This window comes from Rhinocladiella mackenziei (assembly GCF_000835555.1).
Source record: "Rhinocladiella mackenziei CBS 650.93 unplaced genomic scaffold supercont1.2, whole genome shotgun sequence".
Classification (NCBI taxonomy): Eukaryota; Fungi; Ascomycota; class Eurotiomycetes; order Chaetothyriales; family Herpotrichiellaceae; genus Rhinocladiella; species Rhinocladiella mackenziei.
Genome location: NW_013550603.1, coordinates 2,547,385 through 2,569,479, shown reverse-complemented (window position 1 = coordinate 2,569,479; position 22,095 = coordinate 2,547,385). Strand labels below are relative to the sequence as shown.

General features: G+C 51.3%; 6 protein-coding genes across 6 annotated transcripts; 2 read left to right on the top strand and 4 right to left on the bottom strand.

The window, feature by feature from the left end:
• Window positions 1–669: 669 nt before the first annotated feature.
• On the bottom strand, window positions 670–3,232 carry Z518_02716 (uncharacterized protein; the record flags this gene model as incomplete). Its single annotated transcript, XM_013419743.1, has 2 exons — window positions 670–1,885; window positions 1,947–3,232. The coding sequence occupies 2 exons, from the start codon at window positions 3,230–3,232 to the stop codon at window positions 670–672; spliced, it is 2,502 nt and encodes an 833-aa protein (XP_013275197.1).
• Window positions 3,233–4,235: 1,003 nt separating this feature from the next.
• Window positions 4,236–5,861, bottom strand: Z518_02715 (uncharacterized protein; the record flags this gene model as incomplete). The annotated part of the gene is made up of 3 exons (XM_013419742.1): window positions 4,236–4,530; window positions 4,578–4,798; window positions 4,845–5,861. 3 exons carry the CDS (start codon window positions 5,859–5,861, stop codon window positions 4,236–4,238), a joined length of 1,533 nt encoding a protein of 510 aa, XP_013275196.1.
• A 1,892-nt stretch (window positions 5,862–7,753) lies between these two features.
• Window positions 7,754–8,520, bottom strand: Z518_02714 (uncharacterized protein; the record flags this gene model as incomplete). Its single annotated transcript, XM_013419741.1, is given in 2 exon segments — window positions 7,754–8,116; window positions 8,125–8,520. Coding segments are annotated over 2 exon segments (759 nt in total).
• Window positions 8,521–9,671: 1,151 nt separating this feature from the next.
• On the top strand, window positions 9,672–10,574 carry Z518_02713 (uncharacterized protein; the record flags this gene model as incomplete). Its single annotated transcript, XM_013419740.1, has 2 exons — window positions 9,672–9,985; window positions 10,070–10,574. 2 exons carry the CDS (start codon window positions 9,672–9,674, stop codon window positions 10,572–10,574), a joined length of 819 nt encoding a protein of 272 aa, XP_013275194.1.
• A 5,096-nt stretch (window positions 10,575–15,670) lies between these two features.
• Z518_02712 (uncharacterized protein) lies at window positions 15,671–19,138 on the top strand (the record flags this gene model as incomplete). The annotated part of the gene is made up of 1 exon (XM_013419739.1): window positions 15,671–19,138. One exon carries the CDS (start codon window positions 15,671–15,673, stop codon window positions 19,136–19,138), a length of 3,468 nt encoding a protein of 1,155 aa, XP_013275193.1.
• Window positions 19,139–19,988: 850 nt separating this feature from the next.
• On the bottom strand, window positions 19,989–21,841 carry Z518_02711 (uncharacterized protein; the record flags this gene model as incomplete). Its single annotated transcript, XM_013419738.1, has 2 exons — window positions 19,989–21,729; window positions 21,801–21,841. 2 exons carry the CDS (start codon window positions 21,839–21,841, stop codon window positions 19,989–19,991), a joined length of 1,782 nt encoding a protein of 593 aa, XP_013275192.1.
• Between the last annotated feature and the right edge of the window lie 254 nt (window positions 21,842–22,095).

The following is a 22,095-nucleotide window of genomic DNA, read 5'->3' as shown; positions in this document are numbered from 1 at the left end:
GCCCGGTGCCTGTCGTATAATTCTGGTGACGGTCACCCGAGCGGCGTTTGACCGGAGTAGTCCCTTGGTATTGATTGAGGAGATGTATGATGGACATCTAAGTCGAGAAAAGATTCAACTGCCGAAAAGTGTGGCGTGTTGGTTCTGTTGAATCCCACATCTGATAGTGACATGTCCAGTGCTTCAAGCTTCAAGCAAGCAATTCTCCACGATATCTTGGGCCGAGTCTTCTGGCTATGTTGCGGTCTTAGTCCGAGGTAGGAAGACTTCTTTTTTCCGGATGGGGGGTGGGGGACTGTTCCTGTGATACAGTCAGTTCAGGAAGTCATATTCTAATCAGTTATACGGCCAAGTGTGGGTTCATGATGAGATTTCAGACATCAGAAAAGAAAAGTTTGTGGAAACCTGGTTAATAGTGTAAATCCATTGTTTAGCTTCGTATGGGCTAACCGGAGGGGAGCTTTTAAGATGCAAGGTACAATGAACAAGTCATGAGCAAGTCGTTTGCTTCTCGGCCGTGAAAACATGCAAATCATAAAAGAGGACATGGTACGGGCATACGCAAGTCGTTGTGGGGGAAACCCATGATGAAGCTCGAAGCCACGGAATTCAAAGGTCATTGATCAGCCGCTGGCGATGCGATGGTCAGACAGCGAAGCCTGGAGGACCTCAAAGTGGCCAGCCGCCCTGTTCGAAACCAAAGTTCATCGCCAGAAACTCGTCGCCAAATCCATATGCTATGAGTTCATCCGAAGTCACGTCCATGTGTCCCAGATCGGGTCCAGGCATGCCATATGGCATCATTCCTTGTTGCATTCCCATCTCTGTAACGCCAGGGAGCATTTGAGCTTGACTTATTGGCTGCATCCATTGTTGCGGGATGACGGTTGGTGGAGGGGGCCCAGGTCCCATTGCGGCTTCGGAGAGCATTTGGAGACCACTTCTTGGTTGCTGCTGGACTTGAGCATTCTGATCCATAGCTGCTCGATTTTGTGAATTCCATGCCAACTTTCCAGGGTCTTGCTGAGGGGCCATGGCCTTGTATATTTGTTGTGCATTACCTCTGCCTGCAGGAGTTCGTTGTCTCGACACCGGATTACTGCCATTGTGGGATGGCTCAGTGCGTTTCATATGCCAGCTCTTCAACATATTGAAGATCAGGCTGAATTTGTGTGCTACCCTGCTCATACCATCCTCAGCCGTTTTGGTCATGGCTTCGATAAGTCGGTCAAGATAATATTCCACTTTGAGATCCTTCGTCTTGAATATTGAAGCAAACTTGGAGCCTTTGGCAGACACCGCGGAGTACATTTTGATTAACGCAACAGCGGCGTATGAGTTCCTCACGAAGAAAAGTGTGGGGAGCGCCCGAAGCATTTTGATGTCCATGTTCAGGAAAGCATCAAATGCAGCATGGGCAGAATGGATACAAATGGTTAAAGCTTCAATGTGAGCCGGGGTCACGTTGTCAGGATCTGGAGGACCTTCAATGGGGGTGGCATTGAATGGCGGTCGAAAATCATCGATGTTGTGATTGTGGTGCATGGCGATTTCGTGCATGTACAGATTGATGATTCCTTCGGAGTGTTGGACGAATGGCTTCTTGAGCATTTCTTTGGTGGCTGCATCGTGCCATTCCTTCAATTGCCGCTCAAACGCTTTCAGATGATATTGCGTTTTCGGGTCCGCTAGGGTCAAGAGAGAGGCGGGATCATCCATGGAAAACTCCAATCCAACATCTTCGGCAATGTGTTGTCCACGAACGAGATGGCAGAGCCATTTATCTGAGGGCAGGGCATCCGGTGAAGAATTCAAAATGTCGATGCATTCTTCCGCATAAGGGCTCCAGCGAACAAGTAATGGTCGCCTCAGAGACATGGATGAACTGATACCTATTAGTCGATGAAGGGACTATTCATCATCGTCGTCGTCGTCACATTACTCACTTGCAGCACATATAATAGCAACCCAACCAACATCGCCTGGTCTCTGCGCTGTTAGGATCCGTCAACGGTCTTTTATTTTCGTGGTATGGCCGCCATAAGCCTCCACCTCCTCGTTTAGCTCGTTTCCCCATACCAAGATCCAGGGCCATGACAGCAGCGATATGGATAAGTTGATTGAAGTTCAACTCTTCGTATTTTTCCGGAGGCTGATAGAAGCACGTGGTCACCTGAATTGTCTGCACCAGCTCGAGTGACTTCTCTCCTCGAAAGATGACTCGATCCGCAAGGGTCCGAGTTATTTCGCTGATGAGCCTGGGCTGTAGATCTGGTCGGATTGTGCCTGATGCTACTGCAAGAACAGCAAGGAACAGAACGGGTTTGCTTTTGCGAACTTCATCAGCATTGGTACCGGGTGGAAAGACCACGAGTGGGAGATGCTCGCACATCTCCGCCATATACCGTTCGAAGCATACCCGGGCAGTGTTGGCATCCACAATACCGCGTTCGACAGCATCGACAGAAACAGCCTCATCAGGGTCTGCTTTGGCCTTGACAGGGTCCGGGTACATGTGCTGATATTGAGGAACAGGCGCAGCAGGTTTGAAGGCGGATGAAGAGGAGGAATTGTGTAGCTCACCCCCAAAGTAATCATAGTCATTTGCAATCTTCCTCTTGACGCCCTGCTGAAGAGACTGTGGAGACTGGGTGCCCATTGGTGGCGGGCCATGCCATTGATCTCCATATGCTGGAGGACGAACAGGCTGAGAGGCATGGGCTTGAGAAATGGCGGGATCTACCGCCAGATCTGAATCAGCTCTTCCTCGGGCAGCCAGCGTGGCGGTCAGAGCATCGATCTTCTTTTCCAACTCGGCCACTCGACTGTCCGTCTTCTTCTGCCTCTTCCTGCTCGGGGCGGTGACAATACACTGTCTGTTTGCTTTGGCGCATCTCTTACATGAACCCGTGGGGCTGTTGTCATCTGGTTCACATTTGACCTTCAGCTGTCGACACGCCTCACAGGCGCGAGGTCTTTTCAAATCATTGGGATCGGCCGGATTGCCCGAAGGACTCTGGTCATCCGGGCTTTCCTGAGTCTGCGGATTGTTGGGATAATAGTTTGGCGTCTGTATGCTTTGGTAGGAATTGTTCGGTGATGCCTGTAAGGACGAGTAGGCAGCAGCGGCGCCGTTCTGGCAGGACTGGGAATCGCGTGGTTTTGGAGGGGAGGTCAAAGAAGAGCCTCGCAAGGCTGGATCGATGGGATTAAAGGATTCGATGCTCGCCATGATTTCGGTAAAGTCGACCGCGGAAGTGTGGACTCGTGGTCAGTATGTCGGGAATGCGGTGGTAGTTCTCGCCGTCTGGGATGCCGCGCGCCGACGGCGAAGGGGTTCAACGTTGCTCGTCAAGAGTGGATGTGAGCATGGTGTCGCGTCCGAGTACTTATGACTTGCATCACCGCTTCCACTCAACGATGACTCTTCAGGAACAGGCGGTCGCTCTCAGTTGAACAACAGTCGGTAGCAGACAAGTCGTGGTGGATGACGAGTTGTCTTGGCGTATTTGCAATTGACCTTGAACGACACCCTCGGCATCAAAAGGCCACCACCGCACCAAGGGCTGTGCGCTCTTCTTTAACTTTGGCGAGCTCAGCCACTCAGACAAAAGACGGCTCGCTAGCGAACTTGGATCATTTCATTTAATAATAGATCGCGTCTCTCCCCCCCCATCATCGACGCGATCATTGATGATTCATGAAGTGGACAAGTGTAACTAGTCGCACCGTGGGATGGAGATCTATTACATGTACCTTGGTAGAGTGATACGGGACTCGTTCCTGTAGAAATATCAAAATTCAAACCACTCCCATCGCCCCTTTTTGACCCATTCGGCGTGTCCAGTGGCTCTATTGTACCATAGTGCTAGTATTGCCTTGCAGATAAAAGATCCCATCAAACCAAAAAATCAATAAGATGTCGTTCCCGGTCGTCCAATAATCATTCATAGCGTCGTGAGTTCATGCAATCAGTTTATGCACCGGGCATTCTGCTTTATGACCAAGCCATTCCACGATGCATTCCTTATGAAACTTGCAGAGACATTCTAGCCGTGCTAGTTCATCGCCAACATCGTACTCCACCATGCATATAGAACATTCCTGTGCGTTGCCGTCCTGCGCGACGCAATCCTTTTCTGTGGCAATAAACGGCAGCATATGAATCCGTGGTTGAGATGATCCTCCAGGACCACCCTCGACGTGGTATGAAGGATCTCGCGCCCTTATGCAGTCTATAATGTGCATCTCCCGGGCTGTTTCATCGCCATCGGCACCTCTAGGAGGTAATATTCGACGGCAGACTGGACAGATGTCTCTCTCGTGCAGCCGGGGTCGAGAAGGAGGCTCAACCACGTGAGATAGAGGGCGAGGATGTCGATCGGTTCTGGTGTTAGAAAAATCATGTGACAACCTGACAGAATTATACTCTCGAAAGTTGTTGGCAGACTCATCTCGAGGCTGGCGACTTCCGGGATAGGAGGCGCGTGACATACCAAAGGTTCCCCGGCCTTCCTGTGGGATGTAATCCTGACCTGATTAATATGAGGGTGTCCTTTAGTAGGTGTTCTACTTACTCTTGATGGGCTAGGGAATTGTCCAAAGTCAGGCGAGGTAGGTAACTCTTGTCGACGGTGGCGGGCTGGTGACATTTGCCCGCGATACGATCCAAACCAAGACATACCATTGTCTCGAGTATCGCTATAGCTGGGTTGAAGAGACCCACTCGAGCGATGATGGTGGCGATGAGCGGAATTTCCCTAAACACCCAAGGGTAGAACGTCAATAGGAGAATGGTCTATGACACTAAGATTTGATTAAAAAAAAAAAAAAAGGGAACTCACGCTCATTACTGATATCTCCCCTATATCAGCTCGATATCTTCCCAGCCCTTGATAAGGCTCTCCTGTGTGAACCCCGCCGGGACGCTGAGCAGTTGCGGTGCTCCATGGTCCTTCATGGGTTGGAAAATCATCGTTGGGAGGAGGGTAGTTCGGTAGGGGGTCAGGCTGTGGATCTGGGACACAGGGATTACACAACCGCACTTTCTCACCACCTTCTAGGTGAGAATCAGCTATGTAAGGATAAGAAGTGGATGGATCTTGAAACGGGTTGTTTTCATCATCATCTTCCGTCAGATCAGCTGCATCGTAGCATCGTGCGGTTGTGTCACTGGGCGAGGCTGTAATATCCAGGCCTGGAGGGCGTACTATAAATGGTCGAGGAATTGTAATGCGGTGGGGAGAGCAGTCATTGCAAACCACCCTACCACACTTTCGGCAATGGTGCCGTCTAAACATCCAGGTAAATGGGCGCTTGCAGATAGGACACTCGCTGACCTCCGAGTCTGGTTGCCATCGAGGTACCACATATCGTCTGGAGCCGTTGGAGGATGTCCTACTTAGCCTGTTGTCCCGCGGTGTTTGTGGTAGAGGAGGAGAGGAGTCTGTCAGGTCTACGATCTCCGGCAGGGGTCTGTTTGGATCTGAGGAGGCATGACCGCGAGCCGGAGGAGACGAAGGGCCATCCCGTCGGTAGGCATCGTGGGTGTATCTCCGCTCCTGAAAGCCATCGTTGATTGTTCTTCTCCTGGCTTCATCATATGTAGTAGGGTTGGTCAGCCTTCTCTTGCGGTCCAGGGCGAGGATGCTTTGCCTGCGTTCTTCAGTCGTCTGATCAGCGGTCGGAAGAGGTAATGGACGGTCACGCAGGATGGCTGCCAGCATCTGCCCGCTGTGGCTTGAGCCCGCGCGTCGTGGAGGAGGAGGAGGGAGTGGGCGCTGGGTTGACGTGCGACCGGACGTTGTAGCGGCATCGGACTCGAAACTGCTGCGGGAACTGATTGAATCAGATGAAGACATGTCCTTGTAGGCCGATCCCCAAGTCAGGTAGAGAGCAAAGCGATGTGAACATTTGGTGATTCAAAGGAGGATGAGGTTGAGAAGGCAGGCACGTGGCAACGACAGAAGGGGGCCGAACATACAATGTCATAGAGACCAGCAAAGACGGGCGCAGGTGGGTTTGTGATTGGGAATATCGAGACGATTCCGCATGCACAGGAGAGATGCCTACATAATATCCGACGCGATGGGTTAGGTGTAAGGCTTCGTGGTAGGAACAGGTCATCAGATAAAGTGACTGATTGATGTCGGATACCGCGATGGTTCAAGTTGCAGTGGCCGTCGCCGAAGCCTTTCTCCAAATATGCCCGTCCAACTGACGCAGTCGAGTCCGGCGTCTCACTATCGCCTCCACTGGTACTAGTCCGAAGTTGAATCTCTTACGGAGGTATAGAGTATGGACATCTTGTTCCATAATCCTTGGGCTATCACTTATGCGCCCTTCCTCCCTCGCGCTCCCTCGTTCAAATATCAGGGCGTCAAGAAATGGACAGTTCCGTGCGGAGCAAGTTGTGCCACGTCTACACTCAACCAAGCCTGATTCCAGCCGCATATACAGATGAAGGAAGATGGATTCGATATGAAATGGCAACTCTGACCCAAAATATCGCATTGACATAGCAAACCGTCAACCAGATCCCCGATCATCTATTTTCCATCTTCAGAGATCATTCAGAAGAGAGAAATTCCGGCTGGTCCCAGCGTCCCGTCACCTTCAAGCGCTCCTTCAGATGACCTCAGAAGAACCAAATGTGTTGAGGACAACTCTTCGTTGCAAACCCTCTCGCTGATGCACGGGGTAAATGGCAATCAACCGCTACCAGTGTGGGATAATGTACTCGAGAACGACCTAATTGCCATTTACGGTTTGATCCTCGTGGGTGAGCGAAGGCCGCTTTGACCTGGGCTTAAACTGAGCCTTTGGCTGAGCATCGCTGAGCGCTCCCTGGCAGATTCCCTGCCCTTACGCTGCTGCCTAAATTTCCGTGAAACCTTGGGCCTGGCCCAGCAGTCCCCAAGTCGTATCGGACTCATCTCAGGAAGGTCGTCATACGGCCTTGTTGCCTGCCAAAATATTGGGAAACAGACATTGTACAACCTCGCCCGTCTTCTCCCACGCCGGAATGACATGTGAGATTAGCTGGGGCTAGTAAGTGAACAATTGATGGAGGAGCGCGCAAAGAGCCGTGGCCAGGTTACCCTGCTCTTCGTAGTCCTGAAAAAAAGGGGGTAGCATACAGTGTGCTGATCAGCATTTCGAAGCCCGTCGTCAACGAGCGCTTTGGCGAGGACTGACTTGCCGCACCCCAAGTCTGCCGAGATCCAGAGGAGGTCATCATGGGTCGTTGTGTGCCACTGCCGACATTGAGGGTTGGACAGCACCCACTGACATGTAGCGTCCACGCAATCAGGATTGACGTTCGTGAATTACTCGTATGTGTCTGTTTTGAATACTCGATGGCATTGAAGATACTGATGATTTTGATACCGCTGGTCTTGTTTCCTGCTTTCTCGTTTGACCTCCATAAGATGTTCTTTCAACAAGCTAGATTGCTTGTCTAGAGAATCTCCCGAGGAATGCCTCAGAGGAAGCTGATCAATATACCTGATACGGAGGCCCTACTCAATCTTCGGGGAAGGAGAAGAGAGTCAAATGGAACTTTATAACGAAAGCCTATTCCCTTAGTTAGTAGTTTGATATCCAAAAATTGCTCGAGGCCCTCCTAGCGAATAGTCCAACTCATCCGATTTTACAGCCCTTCAGAATAACCTTGGGCGCGACATCCCTGCGCGAGTTCCCCTACAAATAGAAAAATTCGCCCTGCCGAGTGTCTCTTTTAGACTGATGATCTTTACACACCCCGGCATTCTCCTGCAGCGCTCTGCTCCGCTACTAGAGCCTCTGAAAGATTGACAGCCGGACTGACCTCAGAACAAACGTCCATATTTTTCATACAGGTCCAGAAATCTTCAACAGCATGCTCGACGGATAACCCTGAGTCAGACGTGAGAGGAGCCTGTGAATCCATGGCTTGATTGCCTGTTCTCTTGGACTGTTTAGCAACGTCACTCAGAGCAGCCTGACAGAGATCAGAGACACAACAAAGCTCATCTGCTTTCACCACATGAGTCACGCCAGATTGCGCCTCCCATGTAGCTGGTTCAAGGCAGTTGCCTCTGACCTCGAACCACCATTGCGGGATATAGGCCACGCGCTAAGTACGTTGTTCAGAGTTGCCAAAGCAATTGTGATAGCCGAGGCCTCAGTTAAGCCAGGTCGCTGTTGAAGTAGCTCGAGGGCCGAGTCAAGTAGACCAATACTCCTGTAATCGACTCGAATTGCCAAGATACCGAGTGCCTGCTGCACATTGCCATATCCAAATGAGAGAACGTTTATCTCCGCTGGGACTGAGTGCAGGAATTTCTTGAGTGATCTCGGCGTGTGCGAAAACAACATTTCGCGGTCTTTGAGAAAGAATATCCATTCCAAACGAGGGTTACCCTGCTGCTGTAGTTGGAATTCGACGTAGTTGCGAAGCTGCCGAATGAATGACATCTGTTGATGGCTTTTCAATACGTCGGCGACACGGGGGCAGACCAACAGCAGATTCGTCGTCATCAAGGCAAGCCAATCCTTCTGGAGATCTACCGCGCACAGTAAAGTCTGTTCAACTTGTGCAGGTGCCTTGGTGTCACGTATGACAGCGGATGAGAATGGGACTGCGATGTCGATTCCAGCATATCCGAGGCCGACATAGACCACCCAGCGAGGCAACCAAAGCCACGCAGAATGAGAGCAGGACCCCAAGTAACGATCTCGAAAGCATCACGAACTCAAGAGGGCGCTATGATCGGAACTCGTGTGTGAATAGGACGTACTGAGGTTTCGAACGCGCGTCTGGATAGGCCGCTGGTAGACTTGATGACAATAGAAGTCGAGTTCCTACTGCACCAGGATCACCAAGGATGGGAGGTTCGAGGTGAAAAGTAGGTTGGGCGACCATTCTTGGCGGCACAGAAAATAGCTAGTCGGAAGCCCCACGCCCCTCATTTCATTGCCTCAGCTCGCACTTTAAAGCACCAAAGGGAATGATCACGTGATCCACTATTTTTCCTACTTAACTTGTGTGAGACTAGCGTGAGTGATGTTTTGTTGCTCGCAGACAGCAGTGTGATTTCCAGGCCACCACCCCGGCGAGGAATTCCACTAGCTTGATGGCCCACCCATGTTTCTGCAAACATTATTGGTAGGGCGATGCCCCTGGGTCACCTGGAGGTCACGCAATACTCCGTACTAGATTCCTTAGGCGCCATTCGTAAGTATTCTATTTGATACCAAGCTCAATATTTGGGTTGCCGCGAGCATGGTGGCGGTGTCTAGGACCAGATGCTGGGTAGTAGATGTTAGATTATGCTTAGCGGCCCGTCGCGAGGGTCGTCAAGCTCGAAAGCAAAGCATGAATAGCTAGAGTCTATTTTGTCTGGGTTGTTGACTAAACATGCTCTCTTTTGCTTCCCCTGGATTTCTTCCAGTCCAAGTACTTCCTGGCGCGCTCTTGAATGCAGGGGAAAGAGCCGCCGACTGCGGCGCCATCCTGTAAATGCCAAGACGTTTGACTTGTTCACCATGCGTTTGAAAATTGTGTCAACCATCGGGTCGGCGGCTTTATGCTGGGCCGTTATTTCTAGCACAGATTGCCGGACCATTGCAGTTCGTTTCCCCCATCCTTCCGCTCTTCCCTTCGGTATCACCAAGAACTACTTATCAGTATGATGCACAATGAGAATGAGCAGCCAGGGCTAGAAGTTGACAGGGCGAAAGATACTCTAGAGGCTGACCGGACGAAAGGAGCTTTATACGCAACCTTTTCAGCCAACAAGGACAATAACCGCCTCGAAGACCTGAGTTACAAGGATGTGCCGAATACTGGTGGCAAACGCAAGTTGTGGAATAATCCCTTCGGCCTCCGACCATTTTGGTTCGGTGTGCTTACTGCTATCGTTACGATGATTGTTGTTGGCGCCGCCATTGGCGGTGGCGTAGGTGCAGCATTGGCCGATTCATCATCTAAATGCCCGTCCGGGTATGTCTTTCTACGATTCGAACCTCTTTTCTGGACTGCAATTGGAGCATCTAACAGTACGAATTATGCTAACAGCGATGACAGATCGCAGAGCGCCTCGCCCTCAGAGCCAGATGGTGTTAGAATGACCGGAGCCACATCAGCTTCTTCCATCTCAGCGACGATAGACGTAACACCAACGACAGCGACGGCGACAACGACGACCGGAGACTATATACCACTAGCACCCTCGGAGGTCAAGCTCCTGCAACATCCTTGCCCCACAGAAAACTACCTCTACCAGATAAATGACGACCCGTTTCCTGTCCAAACGTTCAAGTGGCAGTGTGAAACTGCTTTCCTCGGTAATGACAGGGGGGATGTGGGAATAACTATAATGCAGCTCTCGGCTTACACCGCAGAGCAGTGCGTCGAAGCCTGCGGCGGACTAAATGTTTGGCGCAATGAGCAGATCTGTTCTGCTGTTACCTTTCAAGCATCAATGTCCTCCGAATACAACGTGGGTAGAGGCAACTGCTGGCTGTTCAATGGGACGGACGCTACATGGGATGACCCGGGTGCAAAGACTTGCATAAGTGCGTACATGTAAGGGTCTGAAAACAAGATGTTTGGAGGCGACGACTGCAGCGATCAAAGTATACTGGGAGGGCGAGATGACTGCGTTCGAACCCGATGCGGGAGGTCTCTGGCAGACCCTAACGCATAAATAGGGGTACCGTCGGCCTACTACGAGCACGCAGCGCGCTGGTCCTTCCGGATCAGTAGGACAATGGACTCAATTATGCGACATCGGCTCAGTCGCTTTCTGTTTTCATATGGCAGTGTAGATTTGCTGGTCAAGGGAGAACCGGTATGTCTTCATCTCTTCTTGCTTTGCCGCTTGAGGGTTGCCATACCTCTTCCCAAACAGCTGCTCGCACCGCCGTCGTACCTCACCGCCTGCGAGATTCTCCATGGTAATCATGGATGGCTGCCGAGTGACGAGACACTGGGTGGAGCCATCCTGCGCAGATAGACATCTCAATGTTTGCCACCTTGCCAACACGACCCGCACCACGATAAATGCAAGGAGCCCTGTTCTTTCAAGATCGACCTGATAATGTCTGAGACTGCTTGCTTTCCACCGTCTCGCCTCCCTTGCCTCCCTTGCCTTGCGTGTCTCCTTCGCGGCACAGCGAGGTCGCTTTAGAGGAGCGCCCGTGTCGACACTTAGTAGATGACCAAGATCATTTTCGTGGTCATGTTCCTTAGGTGACAGCACTAGCATCAGATCCGATCGCCTGTTCGGGAGTCGTGGGAGACGACGGAAATGGATGTTGTAGAAAGGGACTGGCGTTTTCTGTGATTGCATATGGCAGAATTTGGGGATGAGGTTCGACGGCGCGAGAATAGATCTTACCTGAGCGGTAGTTGCCAGCTAACGTGGGAATATTGTTGGCAGTGATGAGGAATTGCTTTTGGTTCATGATCATCTAAGAGACAGGAGGACTCGCAGGTCGGAATAGCCCTCTCTGGCTGGCGCGCCTTGGCGCGGCCTCGCACCGAAGGCAGGTGCGTGTGTGTAACAAAATATCCTGGTGCTTAGCTTCCAGAGTCTTTGTCTCTTGTATATCACCTTCCATCCTGGATCGAAAGGTGGTTCCGTTCTCAATATCCCTTTTCAAAAAGGCGGGTAGTATCATGTCCTAGTCCATCTCTGACGAACTTATAGATGTGGCGCCGCAGCCAGTGAAAGTTTCAGCCACACAAGTTCAACTGCAGAAGGGTTTGAATCAGTGATCTCCCAACGGTATAAACAAGAGGATATCATCAACTTTTCTGGCGGAATAAAATGTAAACTTGGATTTTTTTTCTTTCTTTTTTTTTTTTTTTTTCATTTTGGAATCGCCTGGTTAGGGCTTGGCGTTGTGCGGCGACGCCAAGATGGATGTGCTGGCCAATCATATAAGCCCATGTCTTGGCGTTATCACGTGGGCACGTGTACACTCCCGTGTGATTTTACGGAGGACTTGTCCTATTTCGAAGGGTCCGGGGGACCGTCAGACTATATACTTTCGAAGCGTGTACGAAGCGTACAACGCTTCCGAAGGTCTTTACAAGCCTTGGCGTCGCCACATATCACACCCGCCCGTCATCGGATCCAATCCATGGATCATGTGAAGCTCTATCGATCACCATCGACATGGTTCATGGATCAGATCCGACGAAGGACCACCGCCATCGGATCCAATCCGTGGATCATTTGGCCGGGGGGCACCCTACTCGATAGATGTCAATATCCTCCATAGATTTGCGCTTGCGCGACCCGCCGGCGGTGATCCGAGATGATGACATGGACGATAAATCACCTAGATAAGTGTACCACGAAGTGGTATATGCTTGTCACGGTGGGGATCGAGAGGAATCACAGAAGATGCAAGTGTACAAGGTAGGGTGTAGGATGGCAATGTACCGAAACCTACCTCTTCGACCCGTTCTTATACCTTGTCTCCCAGCCTTCATAGATTCTCCCTGAGTCCTGGTGGTGGGGTATTACACTTGTTGCGAACAATTATCATGATTCAGGGAAAATCTACAGTGGAAGAGCATTATGCGCAAAGCCATTCCGGCAAAACGAGGAAGGCGGAGCGGAGCGCGTAGTTTTGGTGGGTATCAATCTTGATATCCATTTAAGAGACAGAGAGTTATATCGATATCGATATATCCAGATAGCAGAGTTGATATCAACACATCGCAGCAAAATAAGCAGGTCTGTGTGGGATAGAGTCTGCTATGGTGCCACTCTCTGGGTAATTATGGAGAGTCCAACGCGATGCTTTTCGCCTTGACTTGGACTGGCCGAACGTCTCCTCATACTCGGCAAAGAGGTCGTGGATTTGCCCAGCAGATGCCGGTGGTCTTGATCTATACCACTGCCACTGCACCCGTTAACACCACTACCTCCAGCGAGAGTACGAGTGTGGAAAGCTTCGTCATTATGTGATTCATTGCCCCATTCTTGCTCGTGACTTGCACGGCTGTCAGTGTTATGCTTGGCTGAGTACTCCGAAGTCTTCTTTCTGTCATCCGTGAGAGGCTCGGTACATCTTCCAGAAGAACCTGGGGACAGATCGCTGGTTGCTCGATCAGCGGCTTCGCAGGTAAGCTTTTGATCGTCAGGAACAGTGCCGCTGTGTTGCGTGTCAACTAGTTGTCGATCTTCCAGCACAATTGAGTTGTCTAAAATGATACGTCAGAATATCGGATCCCGCCTGCTAGTATACAGTAGCGTTGTTATAGGGGCTAAGGGTTCCAGCATCCGAGGATGCCAAAATGCTTGATGGAAAGATCATGCTTGGTGCCTCAATTGTGTAGGGGTGGAATAATAGTAGTTGCTTAACTCTCATGTTACGGACGCGACCACCTTAGAGGCCGCCCAGGGAATAAGGAATGTGGGCGGAGAGGGAGCGCCTAAAATATACAGCCTCGTCGGTAAGGCTGGGAGGATACGTAGCGTACTCTATCGCTCTAGTGTTATAAGTAGGCCTATGAAGGGACCATAAGGGAAGGTACGCCGGGAAGCACGTGACACCCGGAATGGGAAATATGAGGATAATTAATATGCTGCGGTATCCTGGCATATCATTCATTACCACATTTGGCAATACCTTTGTCTATAGAGTCGTGGCCTCACCCCTCGATACTCTACGTAGTCAACTTCGTTCATTATCACACCCCTACCATTAGATACATCGATACGCTCTGTATCTACTGCTCCTTAGCCTTATACTCATGGTCCCTGACCCCCGACCCACGTGACGCCCTCGCGGTGTGACAACTGTCAGGAACACATCGAGGGTCGGATACATGGTTCTCACGTGCGAGCGATAGGCTTATTGCACGCCTTTCCGAGAAGGGGAGTTCGCCATCTCAGGAGCAGATTGTGAATTAGCTTCGCACGAGGAGAACAGGGTAAGAGCACCTCAAACGCATGGGAGTCTTCTACAACTCCCATAACGATTGAGTCGATGTTGTTAGCTACGGTTAACGGGACTACTTAGTGATACTCTTAAGAACCTATTCGTTACAGGGGTCTAGCGTTGGCTACTCTCTATCTACAGCTAGGCAGTCTCATAACACAAGGATATCTATTTAAGAGCCTAGATATTCGCTACGGAATAGCGAATTCTCTGTCTTTTTGGTTATACAAGGGACGAAGGCTCTTATCCTGACAATAGAGTAGTATAGTAGGCGCCTAACTAAGTAGTTTAAGTAAGAGTAAGAGGAGGAGTATATTAGGAGGGGGGTGGGGGGGGGGGGGGGGGGGGGGGGGGGGGGGGGGGGGGGGGGGGGGGGGGGGGGGGGGGGGGGGGGGGGGGGGGGGGGGGGGGGGGTTAGAATCCCCTAGTATCCTAAACGGGTCTCACCGTCTAAAGTTGATAAAAGTTGGTTAAAGACTAAAGGGCTCAGGTAAAGCTTAGGGAGCGCTCAGGAAGCAGTAGGTGAGCCGAGGGTGAGTAAAGCGACAGGCTCCAGTGCGTGACCTCAACACTGCGCTGTTGATCTTTTCATTGGCCGCAACCCATGCTTTGGTTCTTTACTTACCGGGTTCGAATTCTGGAGCCGTGGATTCGGAAAATGGTGAGGTCATAGCTTCGTGTAATATGCTTGAGAGGTTGAGTGTCACAAATTGGAAGGTATGGAAGTCTAGAAACGCTCTCAAACTCGGGACAGCGCGCATTGCTGTTCTTCCCTCTGCACCGGACTGATGGCTGAAGCAGAATTAAATTCTTGTCTGCAGAATATGGTGTCAGATGAGGGTGTTCCATGAGAGGGCAATTCTGCCATTCTGTGACCAAAACGGTTGCATCCTGAAGGTGAGGAGGAAAAAAGGAGCCAGAAATAGCAGCGCACCAGTGTTACTTTAGCGACTGGGACTCGCCACCTTAACGATGGTCTTAGAGCGATGGTGCGTATCCGTACCGTAATTCCCGCCACGGAGACGGTTAAGAGATTACCGTCTGGTTTTTCGGGCTGGCGCCATGCCACTCAAGTCAGCCACTAAAACTGTTGGCGGCCCGGAGCCTGCTCGAGCAGCCTAACACAGACGGGGGATGATGCTTTCGCCAGCCCGGACCCTCTGGTGAACTGTTTCCATGTCTCTCCCTGCGCCTCAGGCTCCATCCATCGCTTTTATTCTCGTTGCTGAGAACTCTACCGAAATACTCCTCTTCATCACACGGTGAACCCCATCAATCAAATCCCCTTTACGTCTTTCTTCATCCTTGCAAATATTTTTCCCTTCCATCAATTCCCACTTTCTAATTACATTGCTCTTTGCCATTCGTTATTCTGCATAATTCTGGGATCACTATTCCCGAATCTATCGAATCAATTCACGCCGCGACCACTTGCTTTGCACCACGCCTTTTTGGCAGGCTTCAGGCCAAACGAAATTCAATCACTGCTGCCTTCTAATCCTCAAACCTCTCGAATAATATTTGCTTGACACTCGAAATCCCCTTCCCAAGCTGGATAATTTGATCCCATTAGGCCTTCGGAATCGCGACCCCCCCCGGCCTCACGCCGAAGACCTAGATCCTCATTCCCCTCAGGTCACACCGCTATTTACTTTGGAGAAATGTCGGATATCTAGAAGATTGACGTGGGAAGAGAAGGAGAGGGAAGTGTACACAACGTGCTTCAATGGCGGTGATCTGTGAAAATGCAGACCTTGTCTTTCCGAAACAGCACAGATGCCATTCTTGTCGCAAACTGCAAGTACCGACATTGAATCACTCGCTCACCATCATCCTTCTCTCATTATTCGTCTTGTCCTCGTCAACCCGAGCCGCCTATGTCGAGTTTCGCAATTGTTTGGACGCGAGTATCGTGGACTCGAATCCGAAACTCCTCCAGTTCGATCCCGTCAACGTTTCTGCCGTCTTTCATAACTCGTCCGGCAACCACAATCTGAACATTACGATCTATGGAAATGTAACAGGCCAAGCTACCGCTCAGCCATATCCTCCTCCCGATGATCCGTCATGGAGTGATCCCAACGATACGTTTGGCAAAATCCCTGATCTGAGCGAGGCCAACAACAAGTATACTACGCTCTTTGCGCGATACAATTTCTTGAGCTATACCGCGTGGAATGCCGACCCTTCCAGGTTTTGTAACTCGGTTGTTCAAGGAGGTTGCCCATTGGCCCCGGCTTTCTATGTCAACTCGAGTGAACTCGATCAACTACCCGCATTTTCCGTCGCACATGACCTGTTCTCAAGCTATGCGTTTGCAGCGCTTCAAGCAACCGTTCGGGTTCAATCTGGTGACGCCAACGGCCAATATTACAGCTGTGTCACGGCGACCATTACACCCGATCTAGGGGGCTACCTACAAGGAATCTTGAGATATTTGCCTCTCGCTGTCCTCATCGTCGTTGGTATTGCCACTATTGCGGCTGCTATATTCAGTCCCTGGGGGTCGACCGACATTTTCAACTGGAGCAGCAATTTTGGTCGTGATGAGGATCTCCTCCGTTTGGTCACCCCGGGTTTCGGAGACTGCTTGCAATATATCCAATTTGTTGTCCTCACCGGCAGTCTGACCCTCAATTATCCGGGCTTCTACCAACCGGCTGTGAGCCGCGTTGGTTGGTCGTCTCTCATGTTCAATGAAAGCTTGGTAACCGGAGGAAATGGCACCCAGAGCTTGGTCGACGGGGTCTACGAGATTCGACGCAATACCAAATATGGACTTGACCGAATGAGTCAACTGGTGGGCATGACATCTGACAAAGACATGTGGGCCGACATGATCGTCTGGCTGGTGGTCATTGTCGCGGCCGCATCAATTTTGACTCAAGTGGGATTCGCCGCGCGATGGGTACACCGACAGATCGCCAATGAGCCAGCGGAGGATCTGCGCTCCAAGAACGGTCCCTTTACATTCGGAAACATGGTGCGGATTGTCCTGAACTTCTTCTTATTACCCTTAGCCTCGCTGTCGTTTTACCAGCTCTTGATTGCCGGCCGCGGTCCGGCTTACTCCGTGGCACTGGCAGCGGTATGCTTGGTCGCCGTGGTTGCGTTCTCGGTTCGACTCATACTTTTGTTCGCTCGGACACGACCACGTTCGTTCCTTTTCGACGACCTCCTCACGGTCCTTGCGTATGGACCTCTTTACAACACCTACTGCGACGATGTCGCCACCTTTGCACTCATCCCGCTTCTTGTCAATTTTCTACGTGGCATTGCCATTGGAGCCGTTCAATCCTCGGGAGTGGCACAAGTGGTTCTGCTCGCCATTTGCGAAATCGTCCTCATCCTCACAATCATCGCCTTCCGACCGTTTCCATCCGCCACTTCGATGAACATCTACCATACATGTTTCTCCGTCATTCGACTGATCACCATTCTCCTGTCAATAGCCTTTGTACCGTCGCTGGGCGTTCAAGATTCATCGAGAGGTTGGATTGGATACGCGATCCTCGTCGTCCATGCCTGTACCCTGGTTTTCGGATTTTTCCTCAATGCGGTACAAACATTGATCGAAGTGATCGCCCGACTGGCGGGTGCCGGCGGACGGGATCAGAACACATCCGGTCCAACGAGAGGTGGCTTGAACAAAGTGTTTGGGATGCGACAATTATCGCGAAGAATGCCTCGACGCGATCACCACCCCCGTCACAGCATGTCTTCGAACGTGGCGATGCTTGCGGCGACGGAAAATGAGCAGAAGCAACTGCAAATGGCCAAGACGAGGTCTCGCAGCGTGTCAGCCACATCAGCTGTCTTGCTGGACAGCGGGAGAAATTCGAGCAGAATCAGTCGAAACCTTGATGGCCGGGTGTTGGGTGTGACTACTCCGGATGGATCATCTACCCGAGGATCCCGGCGCCTTACCGACCGATTGAGCGGCACTGGCTCATTAGGAGGAATTGTTGGCCTTCCACGGCAGGTCGAATCGAAGGATCCGTACTATCGTCCACCACGCCGAAATACCATGGAGCCACTTTCTTCCACTGACCGGCGCCCGGCCATGTCAGTCGCTAATAATGGCTCAAAGGCCGTGGTGTCCACCGAGGGAGCTGTAGACGATGATGCAGGTGAAGGAACGTCCACTCCTCTGCGGGTGGAGAATGATGAGTTCGAAGATCCTGCCAATGATGGTGCCAGAGCGAAGATCGATTACGCCGTAAGAGAAGTCGACTTCTATTATGGCGTTCGTGGCGCCGCATTGTCCAGCGGAACCAGGAAACTCAAGACTGGTCCGGCCGATCCCACTGGGCCGGTTTCCACGGCAAGGGGCTGGTTTAAGGGCCTCCTTGGTGGCAAAACGAAGGAGAAAAACAAGGGTTTCGAAGTTGTCCGAAGTGCTCGGGCACCACCGCCCGGTCTATTTCCGCCAACACCTGTCCCAGAGAGTCGATGTCCCGAGCCATACCATGATGACGCTGAGGAGACGACACAAGAACGGAGCAGCGTGCAAAACAGTGCTCGGCTGGCTTCTCCACAACGACGGAGCATCTCCGATGAGGTGTCTGTCATGGAATCCGACGATGAGGAACAACCGGTCAGCAACATTCCGGCAAGACCGCCTTCCTTACCACTGATAGACTCCGTGGGGGCTATTGAACTGCCAAGTCGAATCGGGTCTGAAGCATCTCGAAAGGCTCGCGCAAAACCTCCGACAGGAGAGGTCCCAGAGGTCCCGGCAGTTCCTGCCATACCGCGAAAAAGTTCCCGAAGACAATCTGGAGGCGATTCGGGAAATAGAGCTGGTGCCGGATTAAGATCATCGGACATAGGACAGTCAAAACCCACTTCCAACAAAGGCCACTCGCAGAACCTAAGCGCGAACCGTATCCCTTTCTCGAATACTCAAGCGTCCACGCCTCGAAATAAGAGATATTCCACTGGCGCAGACTCGACGACATCAAGTGTACTGCGAGATGGAGATGAGAATGTTCTTGTTCACTCTTCGTATACAAATCATCTCCGGGATTCCGCATCGGCTTTAGGGTCACATCGAGCAGATCTCCGCAATGATCGACCCTCAAATATGGGATTTGTACAGCAGCACCGAGCTAGTGATAATATTCACTACAGTCCTGATTCGCCCGAGTTTGAAGGCAGCACGGCGGAGGTCCATGGAAGACCAGGTTGGTAGAATGTGACGAATGTGGTGAGCACTGTCCTTTACGAATATTACGAAATTTTGCTTTTCAACTGCCGAAGGGGTCGGATAATCGAATGATCGGCTTAGTTGGGAGGGAAGTAGGAAAAGAGATTCATGAACGGCTTTATTATGAAACGTGAGAAACCGGGAGATAAAGGGAATCAGCTCCGAACTTTTGTTCAAAGTGGGACATACATATAGCACGGCGTCCAGGATTGAACTGCTTTCAAAGGGACGTTCCGAAATTTCCTGAGTGGGGATCAATCATGGTTGTCGGATTTGGTATTGATATTGACGTTGAAGATATTGAGAAATGTTTTGAACGCCAGCATGCGGATATGCATCATTACGTCGGCCTCGTCACCTTTGTCACGAATTTTGTCGCGTGGCCTAATTTCTCTTCGAGACGATCTTACTTATTCGATGGAATGTCTTTTGATGTGGTTTGGTCTGGGGATGAAGAAAGGATCGGTTCCGCCAGCCAGTCCAATACATGTCCCCCGGTAACTTCTCCAGTTAATACTTTGTCAATCAATCAAATACATGGCATGATTATGGACACGAATATGAGATCCCGTAATTGCCTGCCTCGTCGCCTTAGGCTTCAATACAGATAGTGATATTGATAACGATGTAGATATAGAATAAACCAAAGACTCAACTATATACTATGCAATCCCCACCCAATGCCATATCACCCGGCAAATACGGAAGAGCAACCCCCCCCCTACCTCATCCTCAACCTCCTTCAGGATTTCCCTTCCATCCAGATGCTTGGATGATCATCATGGGCGGCCAGACGACTGACATGTTCAGCTCAGGGGCTCAGACCATCCCACTACTACCAAATCTTCTTCGGATCAACAGGGACTTTACTCGACTGTGCCTCAATGTCATGAATCTCCGGAAGGGCCTCGATGTTCAGGTGCTCGTAGACGGTGCCCGCAGCGGCAAGAGAATCGGTCACGATCTTCATGTATGCGAGGACTTTTTCCTCCGTGAGCCTGCGTCCCACGACCTGCACAGCACAAGGCAAGCCCGCCATCTTGTCGCTGTCGTAATGCTTATAGGCGCCCTTCTCGATGCCGTTGGCCGGCTTGAAATTCTTTGACAGCTTATCCTTCTCCGCGTCGACTTTAGCCACTGGGACGATGCCCGCCGTGTAGTCCAAGAGGTTCCAGAGGAAAGTGTATCCGCAGCTAGAGACAGCGTCGTGCATTGCGCGGTGTGGGAGTGCCGGTGTGGCGTTTCCAGGGCAGAGAATGAAGTCGAAATTCTGCGCAGGCTTGTCCCACCAGTCAAACCAGGTCCCACGGAAGGCTTCACGCTTCGCAACCCATTTCCACTGGTCCGCGGCGGATAGCGGGTGGAAATACCGCAGGATAGAAGCCCAGAGTCGATCTCGCTTGACGTAGCGCGTCCAAAGATACCAGAGATATTTGATGGGGCGGGGGAGGGACATGTAGAAATTGATCTGAGCGGCGCCGGGGTCATTTCTCTCGAGGGTGCGGAAGAAAGAGTGATATGTCTTGCCGCCATCGGCACACAGTAACACCGATGCAATCTGCAACCCTTGTGCGGGAGTGGCTGAGGCCGGAAATGATGAAATGGGAATCTCAATCACCTCGTGGCCAGCAGATCGTAGTGCTTCTGCTGTGAGTTCTAGACCACGTGCAATAGCTGGGGCAGGTGTACAGACACCGTCGGTGGTCATCAAGCCAACTCGCACACGCTTCGACTCAGCAGTGGCGTCATACAGCTCTTGCCGCCAGGGGATAGGGTGCACCGTGTAATCCACCTCCCAAGGCTTCATCTGGATGAAGGCTTTGGTGAAATAAGTCAAATCGTCCAGCGTTCGAGCCATCGGAGAGAAAACCGAGGGAACACCCTCTTGTCCGGGCATTGAGGTGTTCATGCCCATCTTGGGCCATCGGCCGGTGCTGCACCGAAGGGAATGAATTCCTGACCAAGCGGCTGGCGCACGCACTGATCCCGCAACATCTGATCCTATCCCAATCCGGGAGCCATTCAAAGCTAGTAGAGCGCCCTCACCGCCCGTGCTCCCACCGGGGGAGTACTTGGGGTTATGAGGATTTTTGGCGACACCCCACAGGTCATTGGCCGACTCGAAGGATAGCAGTGTAATCGGAAGTGCGGTTTTGACGTGAGGGATCGCACCGGCTCTCTTGAGAAGTTTGACCATGATTCCATCCTCCTGATAAGGCTTGAAGACGTTTCTTGAATATCCTACGGACACATCAAAGCCTCCCACCGCAATGCTGTCCTTCAGTGACACTGGTATGCCCGCCAGGGGACCCCTGAGATTCACATCGTTTTTAGCCCAGGACTCCGCTTCCGGGAGGAGAAGCTCAGTGACACAGTTGGTCCGTTGTTGAGCGATAGCAGCGGTCTTTCCGTAGGTACGGAGAACGTCAATGGGTGACAGGATCGAGTTTTGTACGTCGTTGACTAGCGAGGCAATGGGGGCATTGAGGATAGATCGTTGTTGGGAGGTCAATGGGCCTTTGTAGGGGTCTGGGAGAGATTCAAACCGGGCATCGCGCTGGCGCTGCTTGATCACGCTGAGGAAGAGAGTATCAGCATGAGGACAGAGGACAGCATCGGGATGAAGACTTGATAGCTGAACACTTACCAGGCCCGGCGGTGCTCGAAGTAATCAAATGGCGGATACATTTTGACGGTTTACATCATTTCAAATCGTTCAGAAACGGGTCGAGGAGAGCTAATTATCACAGTCACGAATGGTAGAAGAGTAGTTTAGCGATAGCGCGGCCGCTTGAAGTGTGTTGCTATACGAATTGCGGACATCTCGCAAAGACCTGCCAGATTAGGTCAGTTTCACGTGATCTCGCGCAAGGCTACAGGTTCAAGACTGCAAACTGTCGTTCGTCGAGTAGATGAAATAGTGGATCACATATGGAATGGAT